We start from the raw sequence: 12,766 nt of genomic DNA on the forward strand, positions 1-12,766 counted from the left end.
TTTGAGGATAACATTAGCTAGTACAGGTGTACTCAATGTTCATTGAGCTCATCATTAGATAGTGCTAGGGACGTTATTTCTTCTTTTCCCAGTCACAATAAACTGACCACTCATTTGACCAAAAGTACAGGAAAAGTGGATATAATATACCGAAAAATCAGTAAATATGTACTTACATCTATATACACCAAATACCGGTATCCTGCTGTCTAGTTGGCATATGACATTATCTAGGAGATGGGGTTCATTGTGTCCCTAAAGCCCATTATGATTCCGCTTCATATTCTAGTAATTTGTTCCATTCACTTGTTGTTCTCGGTAAGAAGGCATGATATTAGATGTCTCTTCTGAGTTTAGCTTGCCTTTAATTTGTTATTTTTGGTCCTACTGTTACCTTGTGCATTGGGCTGGATATATGATAAACAACTATTGTTTGAACTTATGAGACAGCACCAAACTCTGTTCCCAACACCTTTGCTGGAGCTATTACCACTGAAGTTGGTCTAAATGCTGCTTCACATCTTAGAGTGTTTGCTTGATAGAAGCTATAGACAAAGTATCTACACTTGATCAATATCTTGTATGATGGTAATTTGAAGTGGGTCTTATACTAGAGAAGCTTATTCTAGGTTCGGTCTTACTAGGGTGGAATATTTACTGTAGTACACTAGCCCAAATTTCTCCTCAAGAAGCCAGGTGTCTTTTAAGTTAAGTCGATGGTCTGGTTGATGTGTTTTGGCCTATTCAGGTCTTTGTTAGCCAAAGGTTATTCCCGATGTTTATTATTTCTAAATTTAGGAGATAACTGTATTGTATTTTAAGCTCCGACGGCATCAATTGGGGATTTGATGATCGCAGATTAAGTTTACTGGCGACGCGTTAGCGGAGACAGTAAACGGGTATTTGTGACCATCAAATCCAAAATTGATGCCGTCGGAGCTTAAAATACAATATTGTTATCTCCATTCTAATGAAACTGACAGAAAACAACGTTAAAACATGTATTTAAAATCTGTCAAATGCCGTCTGCGCTTGCGCGTTCGTCCCATAACATAAATTGTCAATTGATGCCATGTAAGAAAGTGGCGTTATCCAATCAAAATGAACGTTACAAACGCTGTTGCATTAGAATGTGTCAATGTATAGTAGGACATTGGGTGTTGATGTTGATGTGAGACGCAGATAAATACTCTTTCCTGGCTGGAAACACATTAGCCACTTCCATTCTCATTCTTTAAACGAGACTAGACATTTTTTGCATCAATGTGAGGATCAGTTTACAGTCATTGGCAGGCAGTGAAGCGGATAATGGTGCTTCTGGAAAATTGTTAGTTTAAGCCCCATCTCATAAGAAACCACCTATCACAGTATCTGGGGTATTCATGAAACCACACCAAGAGGGTCAGACTTGTGATTTTCACGGATCTTTTGTCGGATAGTTATTGCTTATCCATGCGAGTCATTCGATTGAATAGCTATGACTCCATAGAAGTCAATAATTTTTAAGAAGTTGGGCATGTGCTACCTTATCACAGGCCTTGGTAAAATCTAGCAGAATGATGACTATGTCATGTATAGTTATTAGCAGCTTGAAAATGATCGCTTTGTTCTGAACCCTTCTTGTTTATTGCAGACTAGTAGTATCTTGTTTCAGTCGAAGTGCACTTAACTGAACTGCAGACTGTGTGCTGTAGTAGCTTACATGTAATTGATGTCGAGGAGCTTTTTGACGAATCTTTTTCACCTTTCTTATAATCTGGGACGATGGTGCATGTGCTCCAACCTACAGTTATGAATCGATCGATTGGCAGTTGGAATAGTTTAGTTGGGTTAGCTGTAGTATTCTTTGAAATTGGCTTGGGTGTTATTCCTGAGATTACCACTAGCTAGTGATGATATCTGAATACTCCTTCCTGTGGTTATTACCAACTAGTGCGTGTGGACCAAATATTCCCGAATGTTTCATCATCTGTGTTAGAACTTTCTGAAAGAACCATTTGCTACTGATATTCCTCCCGGTGTCACTATCAACTAGGGCGGTTGGGCTCAATGGTACCGAGGATATCATTAGCTAGTGCAGATGGAATTCTGAGAAAATCATCAGCTGTTGCTGCTGGGCTTTCACGAGAATATCATTAATAAATATTTGGGGTCTGATATCATCAGTTAGTTGATGGGCATCTGCAGAGTATCGGGAGCCAGTGCTGGCGGAATAACTGTTCTAGAGATTATCGTCAGCTATCTGTTCGTGGTATAATCACCAGTAAGTGTAAGTAGGCTTACTTTTCCTAAGTGCATACTCATCTTGTGCTGGTGGACGTGCTGCTCCAGAAGATATCATCAGCATGCCCTTTTTACTTTTCTTTATTGGCGCTGACAAGTTATTCGGTGGCCGAGCAATCTGATATATGACCAACACGTTCGAGCAAATATGACTGACACTCCATACCAAAAGAATATTAATCCAGTGAAATTTTAATCCCGTTGCTTGATTTTGAGTGAACACTTGTTGTAATCTATTTATATGTTTAAAGTTTGGGAAATGATAACATCATCAACATAGATTAAGCAAATGTTCATGTAAAGGTATTAATCTATCCACAAAATGATCTGCTGACACTATGCTGAACTGTTGAACAAAACAAATGACATAAGAATACATTTGTTTAATCCAAACGGACCAACAAGTAAACGCAAGTGACTCTTATATTTAATGCCCCTCGGTTTTGGTTTGTTGCCCCTATTTTGTTTTTTGTCCATGGATTTATGAGTTTTGAACAGCGGTATACTTCTGTTGCCTTTATTTGTCACTCGATATCAATATACATCTGCTGGTAACCGCTTTTTAAATCGATGACACTGAAATAATCTTTTCTCTGAATGAATCGAGTAATTAATCGATCTTCTAATTAATCTTGGAGAGCACGAATCTTTTCGTATACACCGCTTGAGTTTATAAAAACAAACTATTCACAGATTATCTTATTTTTTCCTACCTTAAACTATTTTTTAATACCATGAGAACTAAGAAATCCATCTGTAAGTATTTTTAAAGATAATAAATGACGTCTTGTTTAATTGAAGATGGTATTTTTCTATGAACTCTTGTCTATAACATGTATCTGATGTTTCACTGATTTCACTGATGTTGTATGGTAAATATCAAGCGTCAATTGTATAAAAGAGGATAAAAATATACAGGCTTTCTCTGACTTTATTTGTTGTTTCACGGGTTTGTGGAAATTTTAATGTCACGAATGAAGCTGGGTTTTTTGTAGTAACTGGACATTTACTGGCTGAAACTGTTATGTAGTTCAGTTTTTTTTATCAGGACGACTTCAGAGATGAATCAAAGTCGTCGCATAACGGAACAGACAGTCTTTTGAAGGTATAACAGCACACTGTCGGTGAATATGTAGCTTTTTATGGTAATATCTCTTTATTGCAACTAAGCTTTTGGGGTTATCATAACCATTAGCGTCTACACTTCTGACTCAAGTCATATCTGATGTTACATCGATTCAAAACAGTTGAACCGCAAAATCAATGCGAATTTGAAGAGCAATATTAAAACTTAAACCTATGTAGTCACAGCTGAGTTGGAGAAATTTTTTTTTGTAAGGAGCAAACCCATGTTTATAAATACCTAATAGTATAACAAGCATATTGTATAAACTGAGATATGTAAAAAGTAAAATAACAAAATTACCGAACTTCAATATCATGCGATGCATCATAGGTATGATATAGAATACATAGACGACAGTGCAGTTGTTCTTTAAACATTGTGCTTTACAAGCAAATGATGCTTTGACAACAGGATAATTTCTGGTCTTCAGTTTACACAAAAAATACTTTGAATTGTTCAGTAAAGAATTGAAATTAGTTATCAAAGGTACCAGGATTATAATTTAGTACGCCAGACGCGCGTTTCGTCTACATAAGACTCATCAGTGACGCTCATATTAAAATATTCATAAAGCCAAACAAGTACAAAGTTGAAGAGCATTGAGGATCCGAAATTCCAAAAAGTGTGTTCTTAATAATGTGGTGTCAATGTTTCAAAACCATGGTCCCTTTGAGTAGTATTACGGTTCAGCCATCTATTGTTCCTTCTTTAATTTCATATACATTGAGTTACTAGCATTAGTGTGCCAACTTCTTAATATCATTCAGAACTTTCAGTAATACGTTAAACTTCATGTAGTTATCTTGCCAGAATGTTTTACATTATTACTACTTAAAAGTGCATACCAATTCCTTTTACATTATATCACAGACATATCTGATGGCACCTTTTCTATTTTCTAGTTAATATTTACTAAAATTATTAGACCACCAATATAGTGCCAGATAAATAGATAGATAATATTGGAGTGCTTTGTGTCCCGTAAGTAATCTTTATGCATCAGTTGGTATATTTAAAAATGCACTGAAATATGCCTACACTTGTAGTGTGATTTTCACGTTTGATTACCTTGTTCTATATAAAGAAGATCAAAAACTAAAATAATAACGTCTTGTATTAGTGTCTCAAGCCTTTTGAGTTATTGATTTTCATAAGAAGAACAAAGTGAACCTATTATTTTCACTTTTAAAATTCGATGACAATTGTAGCACTTATAAAGGTACATAAATCACGACGTTAGCATTGTTATATAGTTTAACTTTATTGATCGCGTATGTATTTTAACGCATTATGTTTTGAAAGGATAGTTTTTCATACCTTTTGAATGATTTGTACTGAAGAAAAATTATGTATGCAACACAACCGTTATATAGTTTAAATATTTGATTTTGTGATTAAGCTGCTGACTTCACGGATGTGAATAAATTATCTTAGAATGATTGTGTTTGCACATGACATAATCACAGGATAAAACATGGAATATAGAAGAGACAATGGACTAGTAGTAAGTGATGAACCAGAAAATGACAGTAATGAAAGCAAACGAATGGACAAATATCGCGTATCTGATGAACAGTGGAAACTTATAGAGGAACGACTAAATGGAGGTTCAACAAATGCTGAGAGATCAGGCTCTCAAAGCAGTAATAGTAAATTATCGAAATATAGAATTTCCGGCGAACAATTGGATCATTTAGAAAAACGAATGAAATCCAATGGAATTGATCCTAGTCAATCGTCTACACCTCTACGACAAGACAGGTCAGCTTCTTTAAAACAGCACAATAATTATGAACTTCTAGCAAGACAAGATTCAGCGGACAGTGGTTACGCCAAACTTGATCACATTCGAAATGGATTACATCCGCAAGATATTCCTGATTATGAAAAAGTAAAGAAATCACCCCATCCTAATCGTAAAGAAAGGTTAGTTTATATTATCATCTTAACAGTTAAATAATATCAATAACTTATTTACATGTATTTTCGTGTTCATCATGATCCCTTTAAAAGTCAACACATCTTTTTCTCGAAGTATACATACATGTTATTTTTCTCGTTATTACTTTCTTCTAAATAGAGAATTATTGGTATTGCATATTGGAAATGGTATCATGATTTATCTTTACATTCAAACTTCTAAGCAACAGTATGTCATTTTTGCAATTTATAGGTTATGAACGATTCCTCTTTCTGAAATATATTTAGTTCCTTTAATTTTTGTTTTGTTTACCTTGTTGTTTTTGGCTTCCAGTATACCTTGGCGTGATCGTACCTTTCAAATTTAATTCTGTGTAATATCGCAGTTTGATCGCGATTAGTATGTCATGTGTTCATATATTATACTTCTTGTGTATCTGTTAAATGTATCAAGGATTTTTTGTAGGTTAGCTTGTTAAAAAATATGTTCAATTATTTGAACATTTGATTTAACTTAAAATTTCAGTCAACGTGTTTAGCATTCCCTTATCTGTCAGGGCATACAATATCAACGGACTTCTGATATTAGCCATTTTCTTCTTGTGGTCATTGCTTCATTCTGAAACCAAACAGTTGGCTGGATATTGTTATAAACAAATTTGTCTGTCGGGGAGTTACTGCATCATCTAAAATAATTTTACGGGTGGAGAACTTGTCATCTACTGTATAAAATGCAGCAAATTCAACGTCTAAATTCCTGTCCGACTCGGCTTCAAACTCAAACGGACGCCTCTCGAGGGGTTCATGTGACCGAGGAGTCTAAAGTTCATCTACATTGATCCTTTGCCTATCAACTCTTGTCTTGCTTGTGGCGAGGTGTGCTCGACACCAATCTCAATCTGCCAACTTTGCAAGTTTTCCTGTCGGCGGATCTCTGCAGTTATCCAACCAACTTTTTACTCATTAGATCTCAAAACAATTATTTTATTTAAATATTTCAAAACTAATATTAAAGTTTTTTCTACTTTAAATTGACATTTTCTTAATACAAGCAATGGTGTACATCAAGTTCATTTGAATTTTGGTGAATATAGTGTCTCATTGACAATCATACCAGATTTCTTTATTTTATATATGTAAAATGTATGTAACCTTTTAAAAGAAATTAGAAGTTACTTTCAATTTTACTGTTCGTTTTATGAGATTTAAATTAGAAAAATTGTGTAATGAATATCTGAGAAAAGATTTCTTCCAGTTTTCACAATGACTTAAATACGAAAAAGTCAATATAATAGGTATGCACTGTTATAAGTTATTAATAAAAGAAATATATATTAACTGCCACATTCCTTACGTCTTTTGCCATATCGATATATTTTTTAGAACTTGATGATTTCATGAACGTTGTTTGTATCTGATACGTTGCCAGGAACCCGAAATTACAAAAACGATGAGACATAGAAAGTTCACACCTCATTTTATAAAAGAATAGATGTGAATAAGGAGTAAAATATTTCTTAATTAGGAAAAAAAAGCAGGTTGGCTCTCTTTAAACTGGAACTTAAAGTCTGAATCACAATCCTTTAAAGGCATTATGTATAATTAGTTAATGACTAACAGCGTAAATCGACCTGTTTTAAATGTTATAGAGATTTACTCTGACAAAGAAATATCAGGATCATTGAATTCTACAATCGGATCATCGATCATTGTAGTAAACAATTTGTATTTAAAATTTTGAATTATTTTCATTTAATTGGGAGAGAAAATGCCACATAAAAGGTAGGATTCTAATTTCTCACAATGTTGTATATATGAGAATAAGGGTAAAGAGATAAAACAGTAACATTTTGGCAAGTTTCTAAATCTAATATTGTTAAAACTTGTTAATTAACTAACAGAGGAGTGACAAGCGTGTGTGAAATGTATTTTTAAAACTTGTTAATCAATAGTTTTTTGTACAGTTAACAAATAACATCAATGATCTTTTGTATTGACGGATTTTCCAATAAAAATCTTTGTGACTTTTTTTTTTGACGGTATTTGCATATACTGTTTATCTTCCAAGAAAGATTTCAAAAACATCGTTTGTATAGGGATTTGCCAGATTGTGACATCGAAAACAGTTATCAAAGGTACCAGGATTATAATTTAATATGCCAGACGCGCCACACGCGCCAGACGCGCGTTTCGTCTTCAAAAGACACATCAGTGACGATCAGTTATAAAGCCAAACAAGTACAATGTTGAAAAGCATTGAGGACCCAAAATTCCAAAAAGTTGTGTCAAATACGGCTAAGGTAATCTTTTCATGGATAAGAAAACCCTTAGTTTTACGAGAAATTAAAAGTTTTGTCAACAATAAATTTACTAAAATGACCATACAATTGGTATTCATGTCAACACCGAAGTGCTGACAACTGGGCTGGTGAAAACCTCGGAGACGAAACGTCCACCAGCAGTGGCATCGACCTAGTGGTGTAAATAGTTATCAAAGGTACGATTGACTGCTATTGCATCTATTCTGAATATCAAAAATGTGGTCATTTTTATAAATTTCCTGTTTACAAAACTTTGAATTTTTCGAAAAACTAAGAATATTCTGATTCCGAGAAACGAATACCTTAGCCGTATTTGGCAAAACTTTTTGAATTTTGGATTCTCAATGCTCATGCTCTTCAACTTTGTATTTGTTTGGCTTTATAAATATTTCGATATGAGCGCCACTGATGAGTCTTATGTAGACAAAACGCGCGTCTGGCGTACTAAATTATTATCCTGGAACCTTTGATAACTATAGGTAAAGCTACCTAGATTTGTTTAGGGATTTAACTGATTTTAACATCGATAAACTATTATTACCTCTATTTTATAGGATAAATTACTTAGATTTATATAGCATAGGGATTTACTACATTGTAACATCGATAAACTTCTATTGCCTCTATTTTATAGGATAAATTACTTAGATTTATATAGCATAGGGATTTACTACATTGTAACATCGATAAACTACTATTGCCTCAATTTTATAGGATAAGATACCTAGATTTGTGTAGGGATTTACCAGATTGTAAATAGTTATCAAAGGTACCAGGATTATAACATCGATAGCCTACTACTGCCTCTATTTAATAGGATAAGATACCTAACATCGATAAACTTCTATTGCCTCTATTTTATACGCTAAGATATTTAGATTTGTATAGGGATTTACTAGGTTGTAACATCAATAAACTTCTATTGCCTATATTTTATAGGATAAGATACCTAGATTTGTTTACGGATTTACCAGATTGTAACATTAAAGAACTGCTATTGCTTCTATTCATTTAAGATACCAAGAAGGCATTAATCAAAACGATAAAAAGAAAAAAAGGACAACTACATGATCAAACGAAAAAATGGCTAAAAGACCCGCAATAGGTTTGGCATGTCGTCATTTAACCAGGTTCCATACACCATTTTTTCCTTAAAATGTCCTGTACAAGTCAGTAATATGTTAGTTCTTACCAAATAGTTCGTTTCTATGTGTGTTATATCAACGTTTGTTTTTTGTCGCACTTCGGTGTTCCTGTTGTTCTTTTGTTTTCCTCTTATAGTTGATGTGTTTTCCTCGGTATTTGTTTGTAACCGGGATTTGTTTTGTCTCAATTGATTTATGACTTTTGACTGGTATACTTCTGTTGCCTTTATTTGAAAACAGTCAAGATATAGCACGTATTTCAATCTGAGTACTACGTGCGTCAATAGGATAAAAGAATCTCGTGTGACTGCACAGTCAGTAAGAACATAATACAGACAAGATCATTATGCAGGGTGGACGATGTCGGATAGACGCTAGAGTTAATAAATAAGAGGAAAGTATTATTGCCATCAACGTATTATTGTTTATGTAATGGTTTGCAAAGTCTATAAAAAAATAGACTTCAAATAAAATACCTTTACCGTTATCTGTTTATTGAATTTTCCTTTCAGTTCATTACAACAGAAGATTCAGCATAGAAAAGAGTTGTCACAAAGTATACAGTCTTTATCATCTGAAGGTAAGAATGTATTTATAGAAGGTTAGAATACGATTCTGAAATGTATATTTTCATATTTTCATATTTCAAGATTGACGACACGATCCAAATTTCGAATATGCATTCTATAAAAAGGGTCAATATATCGGGACATAACAGTTAAAAAAATATTTTAAAAACAAGAATGTGTCCAAAGTGCACGGATGCCCCTCTCGCACTATCATGTTCTATGTTCAGTAAACCATGTAATTTGGGCCAAAAATCTAATTTGGCATTAGAATTAGAAAGATCATATGATAGGGAGCATGTGTATTAAGTTTCAAGTTGATGGGACTTAAACTTCATAAAAAAAATACCTTGACCAAAAACTTTAACCTTAATCGGGACAGACGGACAAATGGAAGAACGAACAGACAGACGAACAAACGGGGGCACAGGTCAGAAAACATAATGCCCCTCTATTATCGTAAGTGGGGCATAAAAGTGATGATTTTGACAATTTTAGTATTGGGTAAATTTCTATTTTATCTGTGTTTATTTAAATGAACAAAAGGAGATGTAGGATAAATCATAATAAACCAATAGGCTAGCGATATATGTTTGGATATTTATGGATAAATCAAAATAAAATGAGTTAGATTTACAATTTACGTTTAAGAAAATGAACACTTTGTTATAGTTATCTTAAATAAACTTTGTGTACCGATACCAATAATGTTTTCATAAAATGTTCCTATTTTCTTCGAGTTAATGGTGACACTTTTTTCTTGGAGTTAATGGTGACACTTTTTTCTTGGAGTTAATGGTGACACTTTTTTCTTGGAGTTAATGGTGACACTTTTTTCTTGGAGTTAATGGTGACACTTTTTTCTTGGAGTTAATGGTGACACTTTTTCTTGGAGTTAATGGTGACACTTTTTTCTTGGAGTTAATGGTGACACTTTTTTCTTGGAGTTAATGGTGACACTTTTTTCTTGGAGTTAATGGTGACACTTTTTTCTTGGAGTTAATGGTGACACTTTTTTCTTGGAGTTAATGGTGACACTTTTTTCTTGGAGTTAATGGTGACACTTTTTTCTTGTAGTTAATGGTGACACTTTTTTCTTGGAGTTAATGGTGACACTTTTTCTTGGAGTTAATGGTGACACTTTTTTCTTGGAGTTAATGGTGACACTTTTTTCTTGGAGTTAATGGTGACACTTTTTCTTGGAGTTAATGGTGACACTTTTTTCTTGGAGTTAATGGTGACACTTTTTTCTTGGAGTTAATGGTGACACTTTTTTCTTGGAGTTAATGGTGACACTTTTTTCTTGGAGTTAATGGTGACACTTTTTCTTGGAGTTAATGGTGACACTTTTTTCTTGTATTTCAGCCATACAAGACCTCAAACCACTGACAATTCCAAAAGATGGAGATCTACAAGGATTTTCTGTGGAAGAAATGTCAACATTCTTTCGGTACATGCGTATTGAAGACAATATAGTGCAAAGACTTAGCAAAAAAAATGTTGACGGAATTAAATTTTCCAAATTAAAAGATACAGACCTTGAGAATATAGGAATAAAGAATCCAATTGTCATGCATTTTAGAGACAGGAGTTGTAAAAAGAAAATTCCATTCATGTTATAATACATATTTATTGACTTAAGCGTTCTTTTTTCGCCTTCTTTTTTTCACATACACTCACTGGTTTACCAGGTTATCTTACAAAACACATCTATCAGGTTCAGAATATAATGGAAAATAAGTAGATGTGCTTTGTTTTCCAACGAGACAACACTTTTCACATAAGTCCAAAAATTACATGGATTTAAGCAATTTCTTACTGTTATAGGAAACAACAAGAGTATAATACCGCAATGTGTGTAAACAGTAATAACAATACATCAATGTTTCTTGAATTTAGATTTAGAGGTAGTAAATAAAGGCAAAAATAGTATACCACTGTTTAAAAGTCATTAATCGATTGAGAGAAAACAAAATAATCTGAGTAACAGACCAAAACCGAAGGAAACACATCAACTATAAGAGGAAAACAACAAAACAGCAGAAACACTGAAGTGCAACAACAAAAAAAACGACAATGCAACATACATACATAGAACGAACTATTAGTTAATAACTGCCATATTCCTGGCTTGGCACAGGACATTTTAAAAACAAATGATGAGTTGAGTCTGGTTTGTTATACAGTACAAATGCATGCAAGAAACCTCAGGACAGACAGTGTCACACGAATATATCAACACCACAAAAAGTAACGTTACAGGTAAACAAAAAATTGGATATAAATAAAGATTAGGTTTGTTATTTGCTACAAACAATAGGATACAAAACAATGTTCGATTAGATTTTCAAATAAGACATCAAACATAGCTCTCAATTCGACAAAAACGGTGGACTCGAATGTGTTCTATTGTTCCTGCTATAGGGAGGTTCTGTTAGAGGAAAGATCGTTTATTTACTTTCAATTACACCTATTTTATAAAAAAAAACAACACCTAAGGATAAAATCGAAACGGACAAAAACGATGTTAAATGTAGAATATATATGAAAAGTTATATGATACTGAAAACAGTTACTGTCGGAATACATAAATTTCTGGTTTAATACGTGTGTTGATATAACTATGACTTGACTGTTCCTATTGCAGTTTATTCAAAATTCTTACCAAATCGCATTTTGTTTTATTAAGCCAAACTGTTCAACTGGTCAGAAATTGTAACGAACTGTTACATAGAAAACCAAAGTAATGTTGTGAAAGTGTAAGATGATAAAACTTACATTTCTTCCACTTCATTCATTATTATTATACAAAGAAAATATATAATAAAACTTATAAACATTCTTTTATTGTTATTGTCATACCAAAGGTGATAGGTAGTAAATTTCTAATTGCTAATATATCCAAACTAAGCTTTCGTACAAAGTTCGTATTTCCTTGGTGTTGTATTATGTCTTTGGGATTGTATTCTGGTGGTACACTTACTGTCTGTTTTATGTCTTTGGAATTGTATTCTGGTGGTACACTTACTGTCTGTTTTATGTCTTTGGAATTGTATTCTGGTGGTACACTTACTGTCTGTTTTATGTCTTTGGGATTGTATTCTGGTGGTACACTTACTGTCTGTTTTATGTCTTTGGGATTGTATTCTGGTGGTACACTTACTGTCTGTTTTATGTCTTTGGGATTGTATTCTGGTGGTACACTTACTGTCTGTTTTATGTCTTTGGAATTGTATTCTGGTGGTACACTTACTGTCTGTTTTATGTCTTTGGGATTGTATTCTGGTGGTACACTTACTGTCTGTTTTATGTCTTTGGAATTGTATTCTGGTGGTACACTTACTGTCTGTTTTATGTCTTTGGGATTGTATTCTGGTGGTACACTTACTGTCTGTATTATGTCTT

The 12,766-nt window shown here is 33.5% G+C and overlaps 1 protein-coding gene across 1 annotated transcript; it reads left to right on the forward strand.

Moving 5' to 3' along the window:
- The first annotated feature begins 4,465 nt into the window (after positions 1 to 4,465).
- Positions 4,466 to 11,002, forward strand: LOC134695962 (uncharacterized). Its single transcript, XM_063557469.1, has 3 exons — positions 4,466 to 5,335; positions 9,308 to 9,375; positions 10,727 to 11,002. Exons 1-3 carry the CDS (start codon positions 4,884 to 4,886, stop codon positions 10,981 to 10,983), a joined length of 777 nt encoding a protein of 258 aa, XP_063413539.1. The 5' UTR covers positions 4,466 to 4,883; the 3' UTR covers positions 10,984 to 11,002.
- Positions 11,003 to 12,766: the final 1,764 nt, after the last annotated feature.

Source organism: Mytilus trossulus, chromosome 1 (genome assembly GCF_036588685.1).
Source record: "Mytilus trossulus isolate FHL-02 chromosome 1, PNRI_Mtr1.1.1.hap1, whole genome shotgun sequence".
Lineage (NCBI taxonomy): Eukaryota > Metazoa > Mollusca > Bivalvia > Mytilida > Mytilidae > Mytilus > Mytilus trossulus.

Coding starts and splice junctions, on each gene's coding strand:
- LOC134695962 (XM_063557469.1), top strand. CDS start 4,884: ATGGAATATAGAAGAGACAATGGACTAGTAGTAAGTGATGAACCAGAA. Junction 5,336..9,307: donor CATCCTAATCGTAAAGAAAG/GTTAGTTTATAT, acceptor TTTTCCTTTCAG/TTCATTACAACAGAAGATTC. Junction 9,376..10,726: donor ACAGTCTTTATCATCTGAAG/GTAAGAATGTAT, acceptor CTTGTATTTCAG/CCATACAAGACCTCAAACCA.